The following is a 27991-nucleotide window of genomic DNA, read 5'->3' as shown; positions in this document are numbered from 1 at the left end:
AACCCTCCTGGATCAGTGACCCTAGGAACCCCTGCAGCATGAACGGATGCTGTCATCTTCCAGGCAGCTGACCCCTCCCCCAAAGATTCCCAAAGATTCCCTGCCCCCCACCCCAAGCAACCCTTGGACAGCCCTTGAATCCACGGTAAAACAAATCCTTGCCAGTGCAAATTGCATCGATGCTGTGAACAAAAGTGACCCGATGTCCTCGGCCTGCACGTGACATTGCCATCAAGGGGGGCAAGCCTGTTCTTGCCTGCCAGCCAGGGCGAAACCATTCCCAGAACACGGAGTCACTATGTCTCGGGCTGCAAGGGACCTTGGAAGTCAGGCCTCATCAATGAACGCACGCCCTGGGCAGCCCTGTCAGGGGCAGGAAGCTGCTTCTGCAGGATGCAGACCCTCCACAAATGGGCGTTGGTAGCTAGGGCTGCTGTGTCTTGAGCTGAGCTCAATCTGGCTCCCTGGAACTTCCCCCCAAGGTCCTAAGCTTGTCCTCTGGAGCTGCCGGGAACGAACCAGCTCCCACTGCCACATGACAGGCCTCCAAATCCCTGCTGACAGCTCTCATGTCCCCTTCCAGTCTTCTCCAGGCAAAGCTGCCCCAGCCCTTCTAACCCTTCCTCCGATGACATACATGGTTTCAAGTCCCCTTAGCGTCAGCATATTAACATTTGGGGAAAGAAAATATTGCAGCCCTAGTCAGCCTTTTGACAGAGCTGAGTTCCACGACCTATCCGTGGGCAGAGGAGACATCTGGGTCCCAGGGATGAGACACAGACAAGGGCAGACAGATGACATCGGGAGACTTGGGAGGCTGGGTGAGCCAGGAACAAGGAGAGCTAGGCCTCTGGGGTCCAGTCCCAAGAGTGCCAGGATGTGAGATGTAAACTCAGGCATGTCCCTGACCTTCTGCCCAGGCCTTTGGTGGCCATGTCAACCAATTAGAGCCCAGGATTAATGACAATCCAGTAGAGTCCTGTAGGCTTTGCCAGGTGCTGTGGGCATAGCCCATGGTTCTGACCATGCCACCCCACCGGGAGCTCTCAGGGTAAATAAAACCTGTGTGCTTGAGGAGGTGGACCCATTTTGCAGGTGGACAAGATGCCCACACACAGCCTTCCCTTCTAGAACATCAACTCCATGAGGGCATGGCTCAATCTCGTGTTCACCGTTGTCTTCTCAGCACCAAGGACAGAGCCAGGCATATAGTAGGTGTCCAATAAATGCTTGTTGAATGAATGAGGAGGAATCCCAAGCCTCTAGGAATGATAGTAATAGAGGCTACCATTTATTAAGTGCCTACTGTGTACCAGACTATGAAGGTAGGGGCTGTACCTGCTTTGTTCATTCTGATAACCTCTGTGACAGGCAAACCCACAGGAGGTGCTCAGTAAATATTTGTTGACTGTCCAGTGCTTGCATACGTTATCTCACTTGTCACCCAAACAAGACGGGATAGAAAAGATGGGACGGGCTGCAGTGACAGAGTTTGAGAGCCTCTCTCCTTTAAACACACACACACACACACACACACACACACACACACACACACACACACACACACACACACACACACACACACACACACACACACACCCCAGGATCCCTTCTGGTCTTCCCCCATGCCCATCTTTGACTGACAAGTCCTGATTTTTCTAGACCCAGATGAAAAGCACCTCCTCCAGGAAGCCCTCCATAATCTCCCCAGTGGGAATTAATTTCACAGAGCTCCCATCACACTGTGCCTGCACCCTTCTTTTAAGGTGCAGTGACTAAGTGCCAGGGCTCTGGAGCCAGACTGTCAGGCAATTCGGATTCTTATTCTTCCAAGCTGTGTGACCTCATCTCTGTGTGCCTTGGTTTCCCCATCTGTAAACAGGGATAGTACAGGCCCCGTAGCCCTACTGTGAGGTTGAAAGGAATTAGCACAAAGAATGCACTTAGCACAGTGCCTGACACGGAATAAGTAGGCAGTAAATGCTAGCTATTATCGTAGCATTACCACGTCGAACCCTGCATTAGAGACATCTGAGGCAGGGAGTTGGCCCTCAATGTGTTGTGTGAAATACTGAATACACATTCAGTTTTCCCCACAGGATAGTGGAAGCCAGGGGTCACGTCTTATTCGATCTCGTGCACCCCTGATCCCTGCCCCAGGACCTGGCCCAGGGCTTAACCAAGAGCAAGTATCAGTGAACACCTATGGCAAGGAATGGGGAGGGCTGAGGCATGGGGCTGGGGGGTGAGGGTGGGCAACAGCTGGAAGCCAGGCTGGGCTTCAGGTGTGAACTGCAGAAATGACCCCGTCCCTTGCCAGGGCTCTGCTCCCACTCCCAACTCCTTCTCATCTCCTCAGCAAGCCATGATTTATAGATGAACAGAATCAAACAGGGCCGCTGGCTGCTGAGGAGCTGCCAGAGAGGGAACGGACTTCTGAGGGCAAGCTCACCAGCTGCCCAGGGTGGAGCAGGAGGGGAGGGGGAGCAGGTGCGCACCTACAGGCCAGAGCCGTGGACACCCATGGCTCACACACACGAGCCACGGAGACTCACCCTCGGCACAGACGCCTATGCCCGCCTCCCGCATATAAACACGCGCGTGCGTGCACACACACACAAGCCATGCTGACTCACCCCTTGAATGGACACCCATGCTCACACTCACACACAAACACGCACACACACCCACGGTCACGGTCACGGTCACGGTCACGAACAGATGCCTGGACCACTCTGCTGTCCACGAGGTCTAAATGTTCATGCACTTCCTCTGGCCTGGAATTCTCCCCCCATGCATATCTGTCCTCTGGAGCAGAGCAGTGGGACAGGCAGTAGACTTGCAAATGACTTGGGTTCAAGTCCCACCTCTGCTCCCAGCCAGTGACCCAGGGCGAGTCCCATTCTGGGCCTCAGTGTTTTACCTTCAAACGATGATAAGAACCCCTGCCCTGCCCTGCTGGGGTGTTGTCAGGATCAAATAATAGCTAACGTTCATTGAGCACGTGCCTTTTGTGGTAGACACCGTGCCAGGAAGTCTATAGGCACCATCTCATGCGCTCTCTGCAACCTTTAAAATTATTATTCCCATTTCGCAGAGGAAAAAACAGGTGTGGGGAATTAAGGCAACTTGAACTTGTCCTTGACCCTGCTATGGCTGTCCCCCTCTGAGGTGAAGCACGTGACAGCACTCTGTAACATGCTACACTGCGTGACCCAGCCACACCCCACTTCCCTCCTTCCTTCAAGAAGGCCAACCTCTTTCACACTTGAGACTTCACGTAAGCTCTCCCCTCTGCCTGGAATGCCCTCCCTTCTATTCTCTTCTTTCTATTCTCAAGATCCCTAGACAAAGATGGTCTTCATTCCCTCACACATTCCTTTCTGTTGCCCCCGTAACTATGACAATTCATCACTGTGGGTTAATAATTAGCATTTTGTATGTCTTTCCCCCACTGGGAACACTTGGAGGGCTGAGACCCCCCAGATCACTCATCTCTGTAGCCCAAGGTCTGGTACACTGGAGAGGCTGGATAAATATGTGCTAAACAAATGCATGAAATTATTCAAGGTCCACGTGAGCCTTCCTCCTCCAGGAAGCCCTCCCTGATGACAAGCGTTCACAGCAGTCTCCAAACTTGAATGAACTGCCTTCTGTCCAGCCTCCTTTTCTTGGGAGTAGGCCTGTCCTCCAAGCAGGGCTAAGAGGTTCTCCTCATTGCTCGGTGTCTCCGACAGCCCATAGTCCAGGACACGATATAGAGGAGCCATCGGACATGCTGGAGATCTGAGCACATAGGCTCTTTTCCCCAGAATTCACTTGCTCTGACACTCTCAGATGGTGACACACACACTCCCCACATCTAGCCAGTCCAAAGTTGTCCCATCACCCCCACACCCTCCTAACGTCCTGGAGTCATCCTCAGATCCCAGGCCCTTGCTTTCCTCACCAAGTGCCTTTAGCCATAGTAACTAAGGTATGCTCAGAACTGAATCATGTTCACAGTCCTTAGCACCCTCTGAAGGTAAATCCTCTTATCCTCATTTTCCAAAGAAGGAAACTGAGGCTCAGAAGGGGTCAGCACTTGCCCACACAGCAGAAGAGAGACAAAGCCTGGATTGAGCCTGGAGTCTGGAAGACCTCAACTCTGTGCCCCACGGGCACTAAGCCTTAAAACAAGTTGCTCCGAGTATAGACGGAAGGGAAGAAAGAAATGGAGTGAACACAAAACAAAGAGCAGCCGGGGAAAGGGCTTCCACTTCCCCACGAACTCCCGCAAGCACTTCAACGACCCCTCTTACCCACACACCTTTGCCACGGCTCCTTCCCACCTCCACTGCCCCAGCCCTTGGCTTCAGTAAAGCAGCCTCATTGGACAGATGCTCAGATGTTCTCAAAGTCTCAGAACAGGTTGGGGGTTGGGTGCCTGGGGCCGGGCAGGAGCAGGAAGAAGGGGCAGGTGGGGTACCTGAGGACTTTCCCAGGGCCGTGTCTCTGGTACGGACTAGGGTGCAACCACTATTCCAGAGATAAAGCAGTGTTGCTGCGGATCACATCCCCATCCTGGTCCTGCCTCCTCCCACTTGATTCCGCACGACAGTGCATCATGCCCCAGCGCCTCCCCCCACCATCCTCCGGTGGCTGCGGGATGACGTTCGAGGTGGAAAACAGCGAAAGCTGGAGTCACAGGTTTCCACAGGAAGCACCCCTCCACGTGCACGGAGAGCAGATGGAAATGGGGGAAGGTGGGAGGGCAAGGGCAGAGCCTACCAGCCCCAGGGCTATTTGAGCACCGGAAGGGAACATTTCTGGTGCCTATCCCACCTCCCTTCCTCTTCTCAACCTGACACACACAAGAAAGCCAGAAAAAGGCAGCGTGTGGGAGAAAGCAACAGAAAACCAATGAGCTAAACTCTGAACCCCAGACAGCTAGGCAAAGCTCCAGGCCTCGAAAGCAATGTCGGCCTCACCTGGGGCGGGAACAAGGCTGGCAAAAGAGGAGGCCTGCGGGGAACTGTTTCGGAAAGTTACAAGTAGCTGAAAATAGGGGCTTAGGGAGAGCAAGCCTCCTCAACCTTGACTGTAACAAAAACAGATAATGTGTGAGTGAGCTAGGGAGAGGGTGCTGGCAGGGGCCGCAGAGGCCGCCTGGATGCAGACGGTTTAGAATTCAGAGGAGATGCCAAGTGAGTAAACAGCGAATGAAGGATTATCCGGATGGGCCAGGAGCCGTTCCAGCAAGACATTGGCCGGGGACATGTCAGGATCCACAAGCACTCCGACTTCTCACCAGGGAGCGGGGCCTGGTGAGCTGCGAGGGTCTCACCCACACCTTCTCCACCTCTGCTGTCTCTTCCAGCAGAGAGTGTGGCCTTGGTAATAATGGCTCAGGCTTGTTCAGTGCACAACAGTTTACAAAGTACTCCAGCGTCTACCGAGGGTTTTGAATCCATGGTCATATTTAATGGAGGTGGTGGGGGTATCTTCTGCCCGGTGAGCCCCTCCTCTCACCACAGCCACCCCCCCAAAAACAACTCCCACAATTCCTGGCTTAGGAAAGCCTGGTGCATCTGCCTTCAGTCTTCAGCCTCAAAAGAGGGGGTGCGGGGTAATAGGCCATCTGTAGACCCCAGAGAGCTGCAGAGTATGGAAGTCATCAGGGTCAAAGCCATTCAGGACAGACAGGGCCAGGTGCCAGCTCTGAGCAGGGAGCCCAGACTGAAGGGTGTCCAGCCAGAAGTTAGCCCGGAACATGCCACCCACCCTGATCCCAAAGTTGATGAGCTGCCTGGGCAGCCATGAAAATGATCATGTCCATCAGGGCAGCAGGACCCCAGGAAAAGGAGGAGCTCAGTCGGAGGGTCTCTCCACCAGGACTGTGGAGCGGCGGCAGGATTAGGGACGTGTGATGATTAAGCGCAGGCCTTGACCACTAGTTACTCTTATGAATAATGCATTGTTGTGCTTTGGCCTAAATCAGCATCTTACTGTTATTAATAATACACGGCTGCAAAGAAGCCGGGGTTGGAATGGTGTGCGGCATTTTATCTGAGGATCTCAGAGCACTTAAGAGTCCCTCATGCTGATGACTCAACACTACCTCCCCAAGTCACAGGCTTCCTTACAGGACGGGGCACCTGTCCTGCCCTGACACCCTCCCATCTGAAGCTTGGAGCCATGAAAGCCACAGGGTCTAGGAATCTTCTATCCTGGGATTCAGATTCTTGAGCTTTTGGTGGTGGCGGGGGGTCCACTTAATCTTCACCAGCTCAAGGGCTCTCGGGGACGCAACATAATGTGAAGCTGCTCTCAGAGATGGTCAGGAAGGAGGGATATAACCAGTGGGAATCCAGGTGTGGGAGAGGTGGCTGGAGAGAGACCACTGTGGATCTGAACCCAGTTCTGCCACCCACTGTCACTGGCTGTGTGACCTTAGTCCACTAACTCAACTGCCTGGCCCCAAGTCTCCTCGTTGGAATATAAGGTATCCGAGACTCCCTCTTGGAGGTGCCATTCTTCCATATTCTGGGGGTATCGTTTGCACCGCAAATATTTGGATGGATCCACAGAGCCCGCTGCTCTGAACTCTGTCCGCGGTGCTGAAACAACGATCGGCCCACGGCCTCTGTCCTTGGTTCTGAAACAGAAACTCAGTCCCGAGACTGCCCCCTCCTCCAGGCCACCCCGTGCATTGCCCCGGGCGAGCGGAATTCAGGAAACCAGAAGCTTTTTCAGGACTGCAGCGTAGCGGTCCTACCTTACTCTGCTAATCACTCCGTGATAAGTCCGAAGTTGAAGCCACAGCAGTGAGCAGCCCGACCTCAAGAACCCCCTTTCTTGGATGAGGTCCGCAGATACCAAGAACTCCAGTCAGCAGCCCTACTCCAGACAAAAAGAATTCCCCCTCTAATGTAAATGCCGCAACCCATTCCCTCAGGGGACCCCGCCGCACTGCCTCCTGGCGGCTGGCGCGGGTACTGCGCTCAGATCAGGAACACAGAAGGTCCCCAGCGGTGGCGCTGGGCGTGTGGGGAAGGAGCGGCAGACCGCCGGGCCCTCGCCGCCCCCTCAACCCTCCCGGGGCAATCTGGAGCTCTGAGCTTGCAGTGCTGCCCAACACCCAAAAGCTCCAGGCTGTCTGACTGTTTTCCAGCCACCCTGGGGTACCATGCTGCCCCATTCACAGCAAAGACTCAACCCACATTGCTGGACCCTACCAGGTGGAACTTCCTGTTCCCTCCTCCAAGGTGGGTGGGGTAGACCTGTTTAAACAAACACAACCTTTTCTCCCGCTGCTGGGCCAGTCCTAACGAGATGAACACACAGACCCGTAACACCCCTCCACCAGGGCAGAGGCTCTCTACCTCACACCCACCCACATAAGAAACTTGCCCACGGCTCTTGCCTAGGAAGAAGTGTGCGTTGGGGGAGAAGCCCACAGCTGCAGCCCACTCCTCTCCTCGCACCCCACGGGTAGGGGCACTTTGAGAAGATCTGCTTGGTTAGCCTCAACGGGTGTAGAAATTCCCCTCTTCCAAAAACAAACAGCAAAACAAAACCACCTGAAGACAACACCCCAAATCAGCTTCTCTGGATCCAGGCATGGAGTAAAGATAATATCCTTTAATTACAGTAGATATTGCTAATATCAAATGCTGAGCACGTACTGTAGGCCAAGCACTGTGCTAAGAGCTCTGCGAACATTATCACATTTAGCCTTACCAACCTCCCTCTCCCAGGAAAGCATCAGGATCCGCATCCTACAGATCAGGAAAGTGGAGCTCAGAGAGGTGAGGTGACCACTCAGGGTGGTGCAAGTATTGAGACTGGCATGGGAAACCACATCCGTCTGCCCTTAATCTTGCAGCTCAGCTGGGTCTACCTCACCATCCTTCCATGTTCTTCGGGAAACCTCAGTGCCACTTACGTGTTTCCAGGGCTACCCCACCACTCCACGATCCTCACGTCTCAGCTGAGAGCCACACGGAGGAAGACAGTAGCACCTCACACTCCCACAGCACTTTGCAGCCTGCACATTGCTTTCATAGCCACCGTCCAAATCAGCCCTCATGGCGCGGAGGCCCTCCTTTGATTTTACAGGAGAGAAAAAACTAAGGCTCAAAGGAATAAGTTTTGTCCCAAGTCACACGATGAGCAGTGGAGCCACAAGTCAGATGAAGATGGTGGGACTCCCAGCCCAGAGCTCTCTCTTGCCACTTCTTCAAGGCTGAGGTCCTGCAGGCAAGCCGGAAGTGGGTCTTAAGGGCTTTCGTCTCCGGTCAGGCTTCCTGAGGCCCTGACCTGAGCCGCTTCCCTTCTCCTGCTCCCTAGGGGAGCATCAGTTGGCTCAGCTCTAACTTGGAGTCTCCAAGTCTCATTCTAAATGAAATTTTTTTCCAGGCAATTACTTCCTGCTAATTAGGAGGCAAGATTGACAGTCCCTGGGCCCTGGGCTGACCCCTTTACTCAACTCACAGGGGTGGGGGGTTCTTGAGGTGCTGGGTAGCAGCAGCATCCACAGGAACTGCCTGCATCGGCCCCATCATTGGAAGGAGGCCAGGAAACTTCTGAGCGCAGGGGGACTGGTGGTGGAGTCAGAGGCTCCAAGGAACGGGAAGAAGGGAGCTGGGGATGCTGAGGGGGGAGGGACTCTGCAGTGGAAGAGAGCCAGGGGACAAGAAGCTGGAAGGAGCCTGGACGTGCCATGCAGAGTAAGAGAGAGACCTAGGCTCAGGAGAAGCAGGGGGAGCCGGGAGGATCCAGAGAAACGGGGACACATCATAGGGAGGCAAAAGGAGGCATCTCAGGAAGCAGGGAGACAGAAGAGGAGGGAGAGATCTCCCTTCTGCAGAGGGAGGAAAGAAGGCACCCCGGAAAATGGTCAAGATTACAGAAGTGGAAGAGGTAGAGGCGGGGAGATACTGGGAGACTCCAGAAAGGGGAAGGAGACAGGAAGGAGGAATTGCTAAAGGAAATCCCTGGGGAGAAGGGGAGGGGGGGGGGAGGACAGCTGGAGTGGCAGCTCCCAGGGCCCCAAGAAGGGCTCTCTCTACATCATTGTCCTTGAGCCTCCCCCAATGTCAGTGCCCAGCCCGTCGGGCCTGCACGCCCTCCTACGCAGCCACAGGTGTGGGCGGGCATGATGGCAGGCCACCAGCCGGCTCAGGCCCCAGATGCTCCACTCGCCCAAGGCAGCCAGCCGACTTCCCTTCCTGCCAACCTGCCACCCCCTCCAGCAGGCTAAGCCAGGACCCTCCTGGGTGTCACAAAACAGCATGGCCAAGGGGCTCTGGGGCCGTGTGGTCTAGCCCCTCCGCTTTACAGAGGCAGGATCAAGGTCCAGAGAGGAAAGACTGCTTGTCCAAGGTCACAGAGCAAGTGAGTGCTAAGGCCAGGTGAAAAGGGAGCAGGGGCTAAGCTGCAGTGGTGGGTCCTGTTCCCTCCTCGGCAAAGCCAATAACGGGAGACAACACAGGTCTTGGTCGCCAGCAAGTCAGCCCCTGATCAGTCTAAGCTCTGTGGAGTGTGGGGTGGCAGGCAGAAGGGAGTGAGGGTTGCCAGGGGCTGGAAGGGAAGCAAAGGAAGTCACCATTTATAGAGCACTGGGTGGGAGGGTTCTGCAAGGGTTACAACTGCAGCTAACATTATTGCACTTATTAGGTACAGTGTTCCCACCACTTAAGACATTACATGCAGATCTCATTTAATCCCCAGGGTAACCCTATAGAGTATGTATTACTATTATTCTATTACAGGGAAGAAACTGAGACTCAGGGTTGAGTAATTGGCAAAGTCCGCAGACTAACCAGTGGCCTGGTTCTAACTCAGGTGGCTGGCCACTACTTTGAGGACCTCTCTACCCCAGCGCTATCTGAAGATGCTCAGATCCCAGAGTTCCCAAGATCCCAGCCCAGCCCTGGCGGAATCTAGGCCCCAAATGCCAATGGGGTTACAGTTCTGTGTTGTGGAGGCTTCTTGTGGCCCAAAGGAGGTCTCAGACTTGAACAAGCCCTGTCTTAAGGTGCTGGAGTCTGGGTTCTAGTCCTGGCTCTGCCACTAACATACGGTGTGACCTTGGGCATGTCATTTGCCCTCTCTGGCCTGGCGCTCCCACCTATATCATCAAAGGGTAGGACCAGATAACAAGAGCTAGTATGCACTGTGCTAACTCTGTGACAGGCACCGTTCCAGGCAATGTATGGACATTAACTCAGTGAACCTCCCAGCAGCCCTCTGAAGCAGGAGCTATTACTGTCTCCACTTTACAGACGGGGAAATGAGGCAACGAAAGGTTAAGTAACTTGCCCGAGGCCACAAAGCTAATCAATACGTGGCCGATCTGGGATTCGCACCCCATTGCTTTTGACACAGAGCCCCTGCTCTGCCTGCTACTCTGCACTGTTTCCCTAAGGACTCTCTCAGCCCCTGCTTGGTGCCCCAGAGAGATCTGCCTATGTCCCTCTGCACAGGCACACATGCCATCATATTTCCACATGGGAAGCACACACACTGTCACGTGTCTGCATGACACGCCACGCGTTTGCTCACGCTTCCACGCCCGCTCCTGTGCTTCCACCCAGTTTCTGTCTGGAATAGCCACACACGGCCATCCATGTCCACAAGAACAGGCCAGCTCCGGCAGGCCCACATGCACGCATACACACGGACGGCCCCCTTTTCTGGGCTGACTCGCGGAAGCCGTGTGCCAGGCTGCAGCATATGGCCACGCGGTAGCGATGTGGGCCGCCACGCCCCTTCTCCTCTGCCCCCCTCCGGTGCCTGGGTGGCTCGCACGTCACATCCCGCACCTGCCGGCACCCCCATCCACGGTGCCTTCCTCACACGGCTCCCCAACAGAAGCGGGCACCTTCTCCAGGAAGGAAGCAGGCACACGCCCAGCCTGGCTCCCACAGCCCAAAGATGCCAGCCAACCTGGGGGCGGAGAGGGAGAAAGAGGCATCGATCGGAGGCTCTGGGGGCCCGAGGTTCACGGTTCCTGTCTGAGACTAAGCCCTCCCTTAGGTCTGAGCGCCAGAGCTGAGCTCTCAAGACCCTAGAGATGCCAGCTCCCCTCTGCATCGCCAGACACGGAGCCAGACGGGGGACCCGGGGGCAGTGGCTCTGCCCATCGCTCCCGAGCAGGACTGTGGTGCCGAGAGGGCTTCTCTGCCCATGTTACCGCTGCGCCCCTGCAACCCCATCCCTGGTCCCTGCTCTCTCCTCCCTCTGCCCAGGCATCTCAGAGTTCTGGGTATTTTTAGGCCCCAGCTGACAGGCTGTGAAATCGCTCCCTTCACACCTCCCTAACCAGGCGGGGGCTGGAGAGGGAGGAATGGGGTTCTGTGTGCGGGGGGTACACACCCAGCCGATTCATCAGGCTCCTCCAGGGCTGGCAGGTGCCAAGCAGGGAGTAAGGGGTGCCTCCCCTTGAGTGAGAGGATCCTTCCATGGGGCCTGGAGAGAGGGAGAGGAGACAGGATGGGAAGGAGGCTCCGCCCCACTCCAGGGACCTGAGAACAAAGCTTTAGGGGACACGGAGTGCTAAAGCAGGCGCTGGGGCCAGTACCGATTCCCAGCCCTCCCTTCCGAGGGATGGGCCGAGAGACAGGCTGGCTCAGATCCTAGTGGGATAAGGGAGGCACTGGACAGTGTCGCCCAGTGGTTAAGACCTAGGTTTGGGAGTGAGGCTGACTTGCAATCTCATCCCTGCTCTGCTGAGTGACGTGGTGAGACACTCCACCTCTCTGGGCCTCAGTTTCCTTATCTGTCCAACAGTGGTAATGAGCTCTCCCTGAGGGACTGCCGTGAAGATTAAATGGAAGATGTAGGTGAAGAACAAGACGGTCTGTGGACCCACCAGGCACTGCTAAGAGAGTCTCCTTCGCTGCTTTCCCTTAGCGGCAAATCCTCCTAACTGTCTCTTCTCTGGGCTGCCTCCTTGCCATGATCCCTGAGAGCCCACAGTTCAGCCTGGCCCTTTGGCGCCTGCTGGACCCTCTCCCGCAGGGGAATATATCCCCAGCTAAGGTGGTTAGAAAACGTAGACCATCCCCACCCCGCCGCGTCCTGCCGCGGGGCACACATACACACCACGTGCACACACGGACCCAAACGCCAACATGCTCGCACGCTGCCAGTGCCTGGGTGTGAGAGCGTTTGCTCTGGGGTGGCCCCCTAGGAAGTGGGAAGATGTACCCAGGCCCTGCTGTGAATGGGCCCCTGTGCCAGGGGCCGTGGGCACGGGGAGCGGGGTGGCCTGCCTAGTTGCTGTGGAGACGGGTTGCCTCCGGCGGGGCTCTGGAGCTCAGGCCTGGCAGCTGGAACCTGAGCTGTGCGGCTCCTCCAGGGCTGGACCCTGATGCCCACGGTGGGGGCGGCGGGTGCAGAGCGGTTCTCTGGAACCGTAACCGCGTTCGCTGGGCCTTGGGCCTGTCCACCTCTGGGAGGCTTTCTCTGATACCCCAGCCCCCTAGGTAAGCCCCCGGTGGGGAGGGGAAATCCGTGCCCACCTGCGCCAGGCTGTCCCCTTGACTGCCCATTACACACCACAAGCTTTCGAAGGCCAGGGTCCCAGACCACCTGGTATGATTGCTTGGGACACAGTCCTGTGCAGGTGAGGGACTGAGGAGGGTCTGGGCAGAGGTGGGAACAGATATGTTAATGGCTGGGCCTCCAGCTCCAGATATGGGCCTGTCTCCAGGCTTCCACCCTCCACACTGCCACCGAGTTAAAGTTCTTTATAGAGATATGCTTGAAAGCCATCCACGGCCCACCATTGCCCTAATTTAAAAAAATAAATAAATAAAGCCCAGCCTTCCTATTTCAGAATGCCAGGACCTTCATAATCTGGCCCAGCCCACCTTTCCCAACCCTCAACTCCTGCTATTGCCCCCCAAAGGACTCCCTTCCAGCCCCCCACGCTCAGACACTCACTGCTGCCTCGACTGGCCAAGACCCGTCACACCTCCGGGCCATTGCATGTGCTGTCCCCATCACGCAGAATGCCTCCTCCCTGCCTGCTCACATGGCAAGCTCTTATTCTTCCTGCAACACCCAAAGCCCCGGACCCAACGCTCACGCTCCTGGGTCTGGTGGTGTGGCTGGAATCCCAAATCAACTTCTACCCGCAAATGCCCCCGTCCCAGGGTGGTCTGAGGATGGAAGAGCTAACGTACGTCGTGGCACCTATGGAACGCGCCACACACCTTTGCTGTCTTGATGGTAACTGACAGACTCTGCCTCGGTGAAGCCCTCCCCAGGCCTCCTCCACCAGGGCTGAGGCAGGCCTATCCTCCTCGGAGCTTCCGGAACCCTCGTCCCACACATCGATCGCTCGGTGCAGGGCGATGTTGATAACAGCTGCCGTTGACTGAGTGTTTACTACGTGCAGGGCTTTCTGCTAAAGATGTTTTCTGCCTTATCTCATCCTCCAATCCCATGGGAGGTAAGAACCATCCTCATACCCATTTAACAGAGGAGGAAACGGAGGCCAGGGTGGTGAGTAACTTGCTTCAGGGACACAGCCGCAAATGTCTCTGCCAGAGGCTCTTTGACCCCGGAGACCTAGCTGAAGCAAGCCGTCCCCTGCTTCGCGGAGGTAAAGTGCGCAGCACGTACTGCGTGCTCCACAAATGAGGACTTGTTATTATTGTCCTATCGTTATTATCAGGGGAGGGAACAGGGTATGCTGGGTGACCTAAGAGGGGCTTCCTTAGGCTGAACCCCCTATAAAGCAGGGGACTCCCGTTTTCCTGGAGAAAGAAAGTGAGGGCTCAGAGGGACCCTTGGGCTGCCAGGGACTGGGGTTGGGATGGCAAGGATTTGTACAGGGAGCCCCGATACCTGGACCCGGTGGACCTGAGGAACCTGAGGGAGGCTGGAGTGAGTGAGTGCGCGAGGGGTTCACGGCAGGCCCAGGTTGGGCAGAGCAGGAGAGGGCCTGCCGCGCTACTGGTTGATCTGGACACCACTCTCTGGCTCCACTGACACCACCCCGTGGTAACAAGACGGATCCAATTTGTACCCAGGGCCCCGCCGGGAGCATCTGCCACGGCAGGGTTTGAAGTAATTTAATTGGACACATTAGCCACACAGCTCTGTCCTCTGCTCCCCTCGTGGAGGGACTCAAGCAGCCACCCCTCGGGGCCTCCCACACCCACCGCCCCACCTGGCTGGAAGCAGGGTGCTCGCTTCGCCAGCTAGCACTGTGAGACGGACCTGCTAGGACGGACCCCCTGGCACCCCACCTCTCTCATTTTGGGGGCTTCCTGAGGGACCTAGAACCACAGGGCTGGGGTTTGGGGGTTCTCTAGGCCCAAAGTTCTCCCCTTTCTCTGATGCAACCAGCAACTCCCAGCTGGGGCTCAGACCTCTCCCGCCTGCCTCCTCCGATGGGCAGAAAGAGTCACCCCTTTTCTCCCCGAGCCAGCTGGAGAACTCCAACTTCCTGCACTCCAGGAAGGGCATCGAAGAAGCAGGGCCACTACCAAGATTGGGGTTGGGTGGGCAGTTCTCTTAGGGCTCTGGGAAGGGGTGCACACACACACACGCGCACACACACACACACACACACACACACACTGAATCAGACACATGCATGCCCAGTTACACACACACACACACACACACACACACACACACACACACACGGACAGACCCACATGCTATTGTGGACATGCCTGTATCTGTACAGGCCAAAGCTCCACCCCCCCCACCACCCCCATCCATGCCCATGCACGCCACACAGCCAGGTGAGGCCCTGCTCCCAGCAGATGGAGCCCTCAGAGGTGGCCAAGCTGGCAGGTGGGAGGGTGTGGCAGGGGGCAGGCAGGGCCCCTGGAGGGCACAGGCCCCGCCTGGCTGGGTACAGGGCCAGGGGAGCTGCCGTCCCCCAACGCTTTCCGTCACAGCTCCCTGGGCACCTCGACGCACCTCGCTACAAGTCCACTCATTAGCTGCTGTTTACAGCGGGTACAGAGCTCAGGCGAGCACAGCGAGTACGGCCGTCCAGCTGCTACCCGCGCGCGCACAGGTACACACGCAGCGCAGCGCTTCTGGGCACCGGCCCCGCCCTCCCGCTCCCCGGGTGCTGCAGCCCCACACACTCAACCCCTCGGACATGTCAACTCCCCAGATGTCCCAGCTCACCATAGTAGTCGGCCCCCAGCCCAGCCTCACAGGCGACACACCTCTTCCAAGGGGCTCCTCCAACCAGAAGCTGCAGAGCCCCCCAGGGCAGGCCCGACATGCCAGCCCACGTTCTGACCAACCGGGCCCAGAGTCCCAGGCACAGGCTCTGGGCGCCGTCCAGCCCCTTCCACAGGTCCCATGCTGCCTGCCAACTCCATTCCAACCCCTGGGGAATTCTGCTGGGTGAGACTGAAGTCCTGCCCTCCAGACACAAGTTGGACAGGGCCCAGCAAGCCTGCCCCTGCTGCCCGGAAGGTCAGGGACATCCACGTCCGTGGAACTGGCAAGGTCCACCTGGCAGCACTGGCTGGGGTCCCCTGGCAAGGCAGGTGGGCTCCCGGGCTGGCCTGGCGCAGGCTGGCTCTGGCACCTGGCCAGACCAGTGACAGCCTCTACAGAGAGCACTGACCTTACTGGCGGCATGTTCCACCTGCCCGGCACGGCCCAGGGGACAGGGCGCCGGCTCCACGCAGGGCACCTACCTGAGATGCCTCCGTGCCTCCGAGAAGCCTGTCCAGCCAAGAGTCCTCCGCTCAGGATCCTGCCTCCCGCACGCCCCCCCCCGACCCCGAGCCCCCCCCCCACACACCACGAGGCCCCCCTTACCACTCCTCTCCCTGCTGATCCCAGCCTCACTCCCCTGCGGGAAGCAGTTACTGAGAACGGTCCATCAGATTCAATAAAGATTCAAAGCCCCTGAGAGAATGGGGGTGGGTGGGCGGGGAGTGCGGGTGGGGAACGGAGGAGTGGGAAGGGGGGGCCCACACACTCCTCCTCTGCCTGCCCCTCAGGCAGGGCTGGAGGGGGTAAGAAGGGGACAGTCCTCCACTGTCACTCGATGTTACCTGCAGTGCCCCCTGGGCCTGAGCTTGGGGTCAGCCAGGGGCAGGGCCCAGCTGTCCGGGGCCTGTCTTTGTTCGCCTGACACCCACCTGTTCCTCTGCCTTCCAGCTGTCCCTCACCTGTCACCTGCTGGCCTGTGGGTTCCCACCCCAGTCCAGCCTGCTCTAGCCCCTCTTCCCCAACCAGGAGGCGCTTTGAGGCTCTCTCCCTCTCCACCATCCCCCAGTCCTGAGCACCCAGCCTATCAGTCAAACTGTCCCCACAAGGCCACTGGACAGCATGATCGGAGGCCAAGGGGCAGGGGGAAGTCCTGTCTCCCTGGAAACGCTACAGCTTGGGGGCACTGGCTACCCTGACCCAAACCCGGCAGAAGTCATATGCCCAGCCCTGCGTTTGGACCTATTCTGTCCCAAGTCCCCCTCACAGCCATGGCCCGCTGGGAGGTCACTTGATCTTCAGTCCCAGCCTGTGAGCCAAGCCCAGGAGGCAGGCCAGGGAGGTCTGGGCCCGTGCAGGTGGGGGAGCTGGGGGTGGGGGCAGGGTTTGTCAGTGAAATGGTCAGTCAGGCCTCCTTGGACAGTCCCACACCCCAGCCCCTCTCCCTAAACTTGACGGCCCTCACAGCGTACACCGCTGATCTGCCCTTTCAGCCCCGATTCCTGCGCCACACGCCACGCAACAGCCTCTGTCCCTAACCTGTGCCCAGTGGGTGGAGGGTTGGCCTGGACAATCGTGTGGATCCTCCTGCATTGAGAGAGAAGACCCTATGTGCCAAGGCCCCCTGGCCCATGCAGAGGGTCCCCCACACTCCCTAGGAACGACCTGCCTGGAAGAGTTGCTGTAGGGGGCAGAGCCCACTAACAGGTGGGACAGACAGAGAAGACGTCAAGCACTGCTATCCCCAAGGACAAGTTCATAGAGGGCTGGGGGCAGGGCTGGCAGTCCTCAGGACCTGAACCCTCTCCCAGAGCCGCTGCACCAGCCCAGACTTTGCCTCTCTGGCCTTGCTCACCCGCAAGGTCACCTCTCCCTCCCTCTCTCCCTGCTGCCGTCCTGCCTGCCCACTGCAACACTGACCCCTGCGGGCCTACCGAGGTCCTGCCCTGCCGGGGGACAGGGACACAGGGAGGCCTGGCCAGGCCAGCTTTGGGATGGACAGAGGATGGAGGCTGAGGGCGGGGAGAGGGCCGCATGTCTATTGGAGGGGACAGAGGGGAGATTGCAGGCATGGCTGGGGGGAGGCGAGGCAGAGTTTGGAGCAGAAGCGAGGGCGGTGGGGGGGGGGCTGGTCTTCGTTCTTCACTGGGCTGTGGCTTTTCCCCACAGTCCCTTGCTTCAGCCACAAAAGATCAGGAAGAGAATTGCCTGGAGGCTAGGGGCCCACAAGGGGAGGGAACTGCTCCTGTCCCCTGTCAGGATAAGGGTCTTAGCAGCAGACTGAGCCCTGTGGGGACTTGCAGAGCGCATGGGCTGAAGGAGGGGGTACACAGGGACCTTCTGGAACCATCCTGGGACAAGAAGACAGGAGATTAAGATTTTTTTTAAAGGACTGGGCCACAGGTGTTCCAGGCAGTGGGATGAGGGGATGAGGATGTAAATGGTACTGGCCTTTGGGGGACCAGATGGATGGGCCTGAATCACACGGGAATTAATTTGCATATCTTACTCCCACCTGGTGCCTGCCTTGGGGGACATATACCCTGCCTAGGGGAGCAGGGTCTGGGGAGCCTGGGGTGAGCTGGGGTGGAGGGGTGGTGGTGGGAAGTCTGGCTTGAAGCTGTAGGGATTATAGGAGGTGGGCAGGGATGCCAGAGGGCACAGAGGCCAGATTGAGGCCCCCCAACCCCCCGGCCCCTCAGAGATCCCCAGTGGACTAGGATTAAAAGCAAATTCTGCCCTCTCCAGCCTATGTCTGACCCCATCCAGCCACTGTCCACATCAGAGAGAAGTAAACGTAAGGCTGGTCTGTTTCCCGGTCAGAATTGCCCCTGCCACAGGACTAGTGGGTCCTGCAGCCAGAGTGGGCAAGACAGGTCTCCAGCCCAGACAGCAAGGCCCATTCAAGGGGGAGAGGGAAAAGTCTGGGGGCCGCCAGCACACCAGGGGCAGCACTGGGTTCCAGGCCCTTTGCCCAGAAGATGCCAAGCACATCAAGTTGGCCTCCATGGAGAGGGCAGAGGTGCTTGGAGGAGTGGTGATGTCATGGTGCCCAGGCGTGGGAGGAAAACGGAGGGAGGGAGAGGGGACGAGGGCAGGGCCCCAGGTCACTGGCCTAACAACAGGAAAGGGGAGGCTGCCAGCCTGGCAGGGCAGGGGAGGGGAGTGTCCTCACTGCATCCCCCCTTCCATCTTCATACCCTGGAGCTGGTCTCTGAACTAATTCTGAGAGGGTGATCCAAGCAAGAGAACACCTCTGTCTTTGGTCCAAGTGCTGGAAGCTGGCAGTGTCTTGGGGAAAGATGCCAGGGTAGGTGACCTGGGTCCAGAGAGATGAAGGGAGGGGTCTCCAAAGGCAATGTCCCTTCTGCCATTACCTAGAGGACATTCATAGATGGGCATGAGGTTCCAGAGAGGGAGACTGAGTCTCTTTCACCCATATACGCAAGCGCTGAATGAGTGCAATGCCTGGCACCCAGGAGGTCCTCCTCAGGGGGCTCGGGCTGCCATGGCTTGATGAGGGTAAGAATGGATGCAGGGACAGGCTGAGGCTGCCCCTAGAGGGAAAGAGCAGATGTGGGGCTGGGGCAAGAGTGGACAAAGCCGGCGCCCACTGGACTGCCTTCGAAAGCCTTGGGGCCCTAGGCCCCTTCTGGGGAGGGCCTTAGAGCTCTCCCTTCCCCCAGGACGCCCAGCCAACCCCCAGAGGTTAGCAGGAGTAAGCCTAGAGGCTCTTCGTCTGGGAGCAAGTCCTCAGGCTGAGGTGTCGTGCTTTCAGCATCAGACAGAAACCCAGAAGCGGAGACCCTGCTACCAGAACTGGCAGACTGCGGGTGCTGGGTCAGGGGTGGGGCACCCCAGGTGGGAGCTGAGCCTGCGACTGGGCAGGAGCTGCAGGGGACCTGCCTACAGGTGGGCGCTGTGTGAGGAGGCGTCCGGAGCCAAGGAGGAAATGGCAGAGCAATTTCCCGGGGAAGGTGGAAGGATTCCTTGGCCTGGCTTCCAGGATACCAGGCAGACGTGGGCTCCCAGGCCACTCCCCGGCTTGGGCTCAGGAGAAATGCAAGGGAGCACGGCCCCTCCCCCTGCCAACCCTGACAGGACGGGAGTGAGTTTGGGGTTCTTTGCTTCCCCCCTCCCCAAGCCCAGGAGAACATTCCCCTGGTACCCCTATTCTCATCAATCCGTGCTCTCTTTCCCTTCAGGTACCCCTACCTCCCTCCTCAACGCTCCTGTGGCTCACCACCCTCTAGAAGCCCCCCTCCCCTGCTGCTGCACCAGATGCCCACTTGCCCCCTGGCACCCTCTCAATTCACAGTTGGCACCGCCGATGTCACTCTGCTTCCCGGTGCCCACAACCTTGGCTAAAAGCTGCCCGGGATCCTTGTTCTGGGGTCCCCTAGCACTGGCACCCGGGAGGCACTGGGGCTGGGGACCCGGGGGTGCCTCTGAGGGCACTGCGGGGGCAGCGGCTCCTCGCTCCGCCACACACGTTGTCCTTGGGCTGCTGGGGGTGGGGGGGGAGGTCCTTGTGGGGACACTGCAAAGCCGGCGCCCGGCATCAAGCTCGGCAGTGCCCGAACTGCGGGGGGCCGGGGTCCGAGCTGCTGCCGCTCAAGCCCGCGCCCCCGGTGTGGGATGACCCTGGGCGGGGGGAGTCCGTGCGGCTCCGGCGGACAGTAGCCCCGGGCTGGGGCTCCGAGACGGCTCCCGGCGCTGCCGCCGTCCTGCCCGCCGGTTCGGGTCGCCCCAGCCCGCGCGGGGCCGCGCTTACCTGGGCTGGCCGCCTCCGGGTCCCGGTACATGGTCCCCTCGTCGCCGGCTCCCTCCGGGCTCTTCAGAGCCGCCCGTGGCCGCGCGCTGCTCCGCCGCCGCTGCAGGACATGGGGCCGGGCGACCCCCGGGGGCGGGTCCGAGGGCGGGGGCCGCGCGGGCTGCACCGAGCCGCCGAGCCGGGTAGCGGGGGCCGCCCGCCAGCCCTCCCGCCCGCCCGCCGAGCACGCTGCAGCCGCCGCCGAGCCGCGCCGAGCCTCCTCCCTCCTGCCTGCGCGCCGCGTGTGCGCGCCGGAGCGTGTGTGAGTGTGTACGAGGCCGTGTGTATGTGTGTGTGAGCTCGTGTGTGAGCGCGCCCTGGGCACCGCCGGCGCCGCCCGCCCGCTGTCGAGCGCCTCAGCCACCGCCTGCTGCCCGCTGCTGGCCGCGCGCCGCACTGCAGCCCGCGCCCGCCGCCGCCCCGAGGGCACCACCGCCGCCCCACGCCCCGCCCGCAGCCCCCGCAGGGAGGGCACGGAGCCCGCCGGCTGGGCTCTTTGGGCCTGCGGGTCCCGCCGCACTGATCGACCCACCCCGCCTGTGCGCCCCTGATGGCAGCGGCTTCGAACCCCGCAGGGCGGCGGAGCCGGCCACCTCCTCCGAGGTGCCCTTTGACTCCGTTCCAAAAGGCGTGGAAATCCACTCCGGGTTTTCCGCTCGGTGGCGGCTGCAGGGCGTCAGCCCCGGACTCGACAGCGCGGCGTCCCGGGAAGGGGAGCTGGCGTGTGTAAAAACCAGGAGTGGAATTTTGCCAGCGCTGAGCCTGGGTCCACCACTCTGGCCATCCCCAGAGCTTGCGCACAGCTGGAGTCTAGGAGCTCCACCCTCTATGAGGGACTAGGCCTAGTGACCCTCCCCACTTAACCCAGCCGCACAATAGAAGAAAACAGACCTTTTAGCCTCTGCCCCTGCTTCTCGCGCTCCACTCCTCCAGTGCCCCCCTCCTTTTCCTTGACCTCAGAACTTCAGGGGGTAAGAAAGAAAGGCCTCCTTCCCCTTCCAACCCTGGGGCTCACTTGGCCCTCTCTGTCCCTCTGTCAGCTCAGCACAGTCCAAATCAGGTGAACCCTAATTCTCCTTCCTCTACAGAATTGGAACTGTTTGATTCTGGGGGAGGGAGGAGAAGGGGCCCGTATCCCAGGGCTTTTAAAAGCCTGGAACTGAACCATTGGTGGTTTCAGGTACACCCCCTCCTCACACACACACACACACACACAGGTACACAAATAAACCTCCTACACAACGAGATACGGACGCTGAAGGCTCACACAATACAGGGCATGCCCCTACCCTGAACTGAAGGGAATAAGCAGGGGGGCAAAAGCCCTGGGCCTGCCACAGCATCCTCCCCTCCCCTCCACTGAGAATGCAGTTCACAGGTGAACCAGGCTTTCCAGAGTCAAGGGTTCTTACTGTCACCTCGAGAAGCAGACTCTGTACTGCTCAGCTCACACCCAGCCACACCTCCACCTTCCCACAGCCTCCACAGGGGCAAGCCTCCATCTCAAGTCTCCCTCAACACACTGACATACACAAACCATCGCCTTGAACTCACATGGAGCCTCTTACACACACACACACGCACACACACACACATTCACCTCCACCCACAGCTTTTCTGGTTGAGAAACAGACAAGGAAATTCCCCCAAGCAAACCTCCATGTAGACTGTTCCGGTGGAGGACAGATTTCCTTGGATTGAATGTTCTAATTAAATAGGGAAGGGAAAAAGTCAACTGTGGGTTCTAGCCCATAATTCCTCAGTGGCCAGAAATCTCAGCTCCTCATCCCCTGGTCAAGGGCCATTATGTTTCACACGCCCTGCAGCCAGTCTCATCCACGAGTAGCCAAGAGTTCAGGCACTATCCACACACCCCTTTTTGGCAAACCCCAGAGAGCCAGGCCAACAGGCTGGGACTCCAGGGTCCCCAGGCTCGCCTTGCTCTTGCTTGTACCCCCAGCTGCCTCTCTCCCTGCCCTAGTGAAGAGCAGCTAGTTCATCCCTCCCCCCCCACCAAGTTCTGTACTTGGAGCACAGAACTTATCCCTGATCGATTTTGAATGCCATTTACTGTCATTACTTTACCCTTAACAGGGACACGCCCAATTCCCATGTTTCGCCTGTCAGGGAAGTTCTTCTAGATGTCTAACCTTGAACCATTCTCTTGAATTTGAAGGCTCTTCTCTCCTGCTGGAGCATCATTGACAGCCAAGCCAGCTGTGAGTTCCTGTCTTCTGAGCACTCACAAAGGGCTGGGCACAAGCAGGAAATGAAGCCTGGGGGAGTGAACAGGTCCCTCTGAGAAAGGAGATCAGAGCGTGTGAATCACCCCTGTTCTGCCCGGTCCCTCCCAGAGGAGGGCCTGGGGATTTGCCCTCTCCCCTTCCCATCCCACTCTCATTCTCTGACGCTGCTGGCCCCTGTGTCCTGGGTTCCATGTCGTGGCAGGAAATGTTGGCAGCACCTGGTTCTCCAAGGACTGTCACGGTGCTTGCTGTGGACCCCTCAGGCCTGCTTCTGATCTGGTGCTGTCTTCAGGGTCCAGGTGTCCTGGGTCCGCTTTGGGAGGGGTGCGAAGCAGGGAGGGACGTTCTGTCCCACAGAAGCAGATGCCAGGCCTGCACTCTCCTAAACAGGGCCCCTGAGGCCACCTGGCTCTGTTGCTAGGTCACGGCAGCAGGCAGGGCTCCTGGGTTCCCCTCTGGCCTCCATCTGCCATGGTCTCCAGTGCTGCTATCTCCCCACAGCTCCTGTCCCCCCTACCCCGCTTCCTTGGACATGGGCTGAATTATTAATAAAATGCTGAGGAAGCTGATTGTGCAGCTCACGTGACAGAACAAACACACCTCTCTCCTCGCCACCATCCATGTAGCAAGAGACTCAGGCTCAGCATCCTCTTGATGTAGGAGGGGCAGGCTCAGAGATGGGCCAGTAGGCAGCCGTGCAGGGCAGCAGCAGAGCCTGCGGATGGGCCAGACCAGGAGCAACCTGTCCTGCCACCCTGCCCCCAACCCCGCAGCTACCCCCGCCCCAGGCTTCCCCTTCCTCATCGACAGAGGACAAGAGTCTGGACAAGGTAAAAGCACATTAACCGACGTTATCTCCCCAGAAAGGACGCGACGGCAAACCCCTAGAAGGCAGCTGCAGCCCTCTCTCTGCCCACCTCCTCACAGTGGAGACCCAGTAACCCGCGCATCTCAGAGGTCTACCCGGGGGCCCACACTTCTGCTGGGTCCTGCTTTGGAGGCCTGATACTAAAGAGGCAGGGTCTGGCCCACAGCATCCAGGGAAGAGTCCTAGACTTAAATTCTGGTCCTGCCTCTGCCACTACCCAGCTGTTTGGCCTCGGCCAGTTACTTGACACCTTTGGGCCTCACTTTTCTCATCCATAAAATGGGGCTAATAGTTGCACCATGTAGGTCTGTGAGAATACACTGGGGAGATGGCAAGGCAAGGGCTAGGTGTTTTTCTTAGTTCCCTGGGGGGTGCCCCAGGGACCAAAGACCCTGCTCCAAACTGACCTCTCATAGCCCTGGGTCCCCATTCCACATCCTCGGGTCATGTCGTAGGGCCTGAAACATTCTCTTGCCAGAAACCCCTTCCCCACTCCCAGCCCCATCCACATCCTTTCTCCCCGTAACCTCCTCCCCTTCCAGATTCTGGCTCTGAGTCTCTCTCTCTCTCCATGGTCACCCTGACACCCTTGAGGGCTGGGCTCAGCAGCTCAAACCCCCATCACCCCAAAAGATGGAAGCTATTGCCTTTTCTCCTTGCCAGTTCCTGCTGGTCACAGCCCCGCCCTCAGTCAGAATCTTGGCCTTAGGCCTCTGTTTTGAGACACCCCTACCTTAGTTTCAGGCAACTCTGGGCCCCTGAGACAGACAGAGATATGGGGGCTAGTGAGATGCCCTTATCAGGGTGCATTGTGGAATCACCTTGGCTTGCCGATGACAAGCTGAGTGACCTGAGGTAAGTGATTCCATCCTTCCAAGCCTCAGTTTACCAGTCTGTACAACAAGGATGTTGATTTTTAGTCTTAATTTAGCCTTGGACTCCTCTGGGAATCTAGTGAACCCCAGGGACCTCTGTTCCCTAGAAAAACACATATTCAAATACAGACACAACATTCTGTCCATAATTGGGTGAGAGAGAGTCCTACAGGTTCCAGATAAAAATCCCAGACCCAGAACTTCCCTGGCAGTCCAGTGGTTAAGACTCTGTGCTCCCACTGCAGGGGGCACGGATTGGGTCCCATGTCTGGGAACTAAGATCCCACGTGCAGCGCAGCTTGGCAAATAAAACCCCAAACAAACAAACAAAAACCCTGACCCAGAGATTTACAAGGTCTCTTCCAGCTCTGAGAGTCTGAGCCCAGTTCTCTGCCCTACTCACCCTCCCCACGGTGATTCCTGGGTCATGGTGGGGCAGGGCTGGTGGTCTATCCCCACCATTTCTCCCTCCTGCCTCAGCGGCCCCTCCCCCAGCACTCGCTGTGGCTGGAGCCAGCTTGCCGGCAGCTCAGACTAATATTTCAGTACCTCCTGGAGCCTACCGAACAGGCTTCACCTGCCTTTCAAGGTATTTAAAGGTTTTTTGACCAAATGCTTTTTGATCCTCCGCTGATGGGAACCAAGGAGAGGCGCTTTCACCAACGGCCCCCCTCCCCACCATAGATTAGTGACTAAGAGCTCTTTTGATATTGCAGAAACCTTCTGTGGTTTGTTCAAAGTCCTGGCCCTTGGGGCCACCTCCCCCAGAGACCCAAGCCTGTCAGCTCCAGCCGCCACCGCCCACCCCCAGCAGTGGCCTAGTTAATGGGGGCTACCCAGCGTTAGACGGCTCTGCCTGCAGCGGTGGGACCCCAGACCCGAGCCCCGCTGGTAGAGGGGCCAGTTCAGTCAACCCCCGCCCCTCCCAGGGAGCCCCCACCCGGTCCAGATAAGGCTGGGGTCGGAGTAAGTATCCCCCAGACTCCGGCGGAACACGCCTCTTCTCCCCTCCCTACTGAGGCTGCATAGACGGGCACGCGGCCCAAGGGATCGATTAACCTGTTTCCAGGGTCCAGTAAGAGATCCCTTAGCCTGAAGCTGAGAAGGGGAAAATGAGGCTTTGAAAAGTCTCAGGTACGGGTCTCGGTGCGTGAGGGGACAAGAGCCGGCACCCACCGACTCAAGACCTTCGCCCGCTCTGCAAGCCCCCAGCACAGCCGGCGCCACTCGCCCCTCCGCGCTCCGGTTCCTGCAGGGCTGCGCAGAAGGCGCGCTGGGGGTGGGCCCCGGCTGCGGAATCCGTGAGGGGCGGGGGACGAGGCATCAGGATCAGGGCCATCAGCCCCCGCGACGGGCGCCCCCAGCGCGGCTGTCCTTCTCGTCAACTTGGACGGACCCACCCGGAGCGCCCGGAGCTGAGTCTCGGGCCGGGCGGGGGCCGAGGCGGGGATGCGCGTGCGCGGAGGGGGCGCCGCGGAGCCCGCGTGAGCTGGTGGATTACCGCGTACGGGAGAGGAGGCGTCCGCCGTCCGCGTCCGCCCCGAAGGAGGAGGCGCCGGAGACGCGGGTGCGCCGAGCTGGGGACACGATACGCCCGCCCGGGGTCTGAGGCCCCCAACCCCGCGCCCCATCTGGAGTTGAAGACTGCAGTGGGTGTGGGGTCCCCTTTCTCAGCAGGTGAAAGGGTTATCCGCGCCCAGAGAGCTGTGACTGCCCCAGTTCCACGATGCCTGGCTCTGCGCTTGGGAGGGTAACAGAAGGGGCCTCAGCGCTCCGGGAGCTGGGAGAGTTAACGTTGCCAGGCTCCCTTCCTCGCTAAAGGCTCCGGGGGCTGCTGGGCTCCTTGGCCCGGCCAGACCGAGCGCCAGAATCCAGTCCCGGCCCTGTAATAATCATTATAGCAGCAGCCACCGTTTATTGAGCTCTGAGGGCCTGCCAGGCCCAAGTGCCAAGTGCATAACATGCAGTATCCCACTTAATAGCCCGATGAAGAAGTCCTGTTGTGATCCCCTCGGGAAGGCCAAGAGGCTGAGGAACAGAGGGGGTGTGGCGCACGTCTGAGGTCACACAGCCAGGAAGGGTGAGGGAGGGGACATTCCCCCCTCCCCCACCTCCCTGGCTCCGACCAGTTCTAGAGCCCAAGTACTCCAATCGCTGGCTTCACCGCCTTTCACCTTGGAGCCTTCCGGAGGCTGGGCAGGCACCAGGGTCCCTCCAGCCCCGCTCTTGAGAGGTGAGGGGGGAGCAGAGGTGGGGCAGCCCTGGAAAAGAGAGAGAAGATGGGGGAACCACCCCCATCTCTCTGGCGGCTCCGTTTCCTCCTGGCTCCCTTCTCTTCCTGCTGCTGTCCTCCCACAACTGTGAGAGTCCTCCAAGGCTCTGTTCTCAGCCCCATTTTCTTTCTCACTCCACACTCTCTCCTGCATGAGCTCATCCACTCCCAGGGCCTCGGCTTTTGCTTCAGCCCGACTCCCAGCCCTGTCTCTGGGGCCCTGACCTCCCTCCCAAGCTGGCATCTGCCTTCCTAATGAAGGATCTCCACCCATTACCTCCTCGGGAAGCAGCCCCTCCCTGGGATCACACCATGCCTGTTAAGGCCCCATCACTCTCCCAAACTCCAGATCACTTCCCCAGAGCCTCACCTGCCCTGCCCTCACATCTAATGGGCTTCCAGATCCTTCAGACCCTTTCTCTGTGGAGCCTCTCACACCCTCATTGCAAACTTGGTGGCTGCCTGCCTAAGTCAGACACTCATCCCCTCACCCCCCGCCTCAGCAGTGGCTCCTGATCCGTTGACTGCCTCCTCCATTCCAGTCCAGGGTCCTCCTCACTGATTTTCTGGTCATCTGATCATGCTGACCTCTGACCCCGAGGACTTCAATGGCTCCCCACTGCCTGCAGAGTCAGGTACGAGCAACTTTGCCTGACACAGAGTAGCCCCCGTCTGAGGACCTTGCCGTCCTTGTCTTGCCCAGTGCCCTGCCTTCAGCTAAAAACTGTTCCTGAGTTTCTGCCCTGTGTTTCCACCCTTCAAGGCCCATCTCAAATTCCACTTCCTCCAGGGAGCCGTCCCTGATTCTTCCAGGTGATTCTCCTCCTCTGTAGGCCCACGGTACTTCTTCATCTCTACTCCGCTGGAATTGTCTACTTTATTAGTGTTTGTACACCTCTCCAGCCCTGCTGTCTACCCACCTTCCCCACCCATGGAACAGATGCGGCAAGGAGAGCCCATTCCTATCCATCTTCGTCTTCCTTCTTTCATTTTTTAATTGATCCCTTCAGCCGACATTATGCTACTGTATGCTGGGTTCTGCATATTCACAACCCCCACCTGGACTCATCCCCTGGGTAACTGGCATTCAGTGGGACAAGTACACTAATGGAGAGATGCTTCGGGCAAGCATGCCCTGGGCAAGAATGTCTCCAGGCTCCCGAATGCCAGGCCCTGGCCTAGACACTATGGGAGAAAGCAAGCTTGAATAAGACCAAGCCCGCCCTCCAGGACTGTTGATCTATAGAAAGACGATGACATGTGCACAGATGCAGGTTTGAACAAAGTGCTCTGAGACCACAGAAAACAGAGCAATGACTTTGGCCCTGGGGAAATCCAGAAGCTTCTCAAATGCCCAGTCCTTGCACCAAGTGGGGGGCCTCTTAAATCTTTGCTGAATTAAATTGGATCGGAGAAGAAAGGAAATAATAGAGGCTGAAGAAGAAAAGGAAGGCTATGGGGGGGAGGGCGATGACGGAGCATTTTCGCAACATCTGCACGGAGTGGCCCTGCGACCCGTCCCAGTGGGATGTCTTGCGGACAAATGAGATCACAGATATGCCCCACTCTGAACTCTCGGGAAGAAATGAGTTATATATATGTCGATATTATTAGTCTATCCCCATCAGAGCAGTAAGTCCTTCTCTCCAGGAAGCCTCAGTTTCCCTCTGGGAAAACCAGACGTACCCTACAACAACTCGCTTCTCCCTCTGGGCCTCAGTTTCCCCA

The 27991-nt window shown here is 58.3% G+C and overlaps 1 protein-coding gene across 8 annotated transcripts in view; it reads right to left on the bottom strand.

Moving 5' to 3' along the window:
* SYT7 (synaptotagmin 7) overlaps nt 1-25378 on the bottom strand; it is a 63585-nt gene extending 38207 nt beyond the window's left edge. For 3 of the 8 annotated variants that reach the window (XM_060158999.1, XM_060159006.1, XM_060159004.1), the window contains exon 1: nt 19964-20103. Coding sequence is in view for 2 of the 8 variants with exons in the window: in XM_060159008.1 (XP_060014991.1) it covers nt 22153-22204 (52 nt within the window). In the remaining 6 variants the exon portion in view is untranslated. Of the gene's footprint in view, nt 1-6757; nt 7020-19963; nt 20104-22152; nt 22301-25167 lie in introns of those variants that run through there. The other 5 variants (XM_060159008.1, XM_060159000.1, XM_060159002.1 and 2 more) reach the window with 5 other exon arrangements.
* Nucleotides 25379-27991: the final 2613 nt, after the last annotated feature.

This window comes from Lagenorhynchus albirostris, chromosome 9, assembly GCF_949774975.1.
Source record: "Lagenorhynchus albirostris chromosome 9, mLagAlb1.1, whole genome shotgun sequence".
NCBI classification, from domain to species: Eukaryota; Metazoa; Chordata; class Mammalia; order Artiodactyla; family Delphinidae; genus Lagenorhynchus; species Lagenorhynchus albirostris.
The sequence above is the reverse complement of the archived record's forward strand: the minus strand, read 5'-3'. Positions and strand labels throughout refer to the sequence as shown.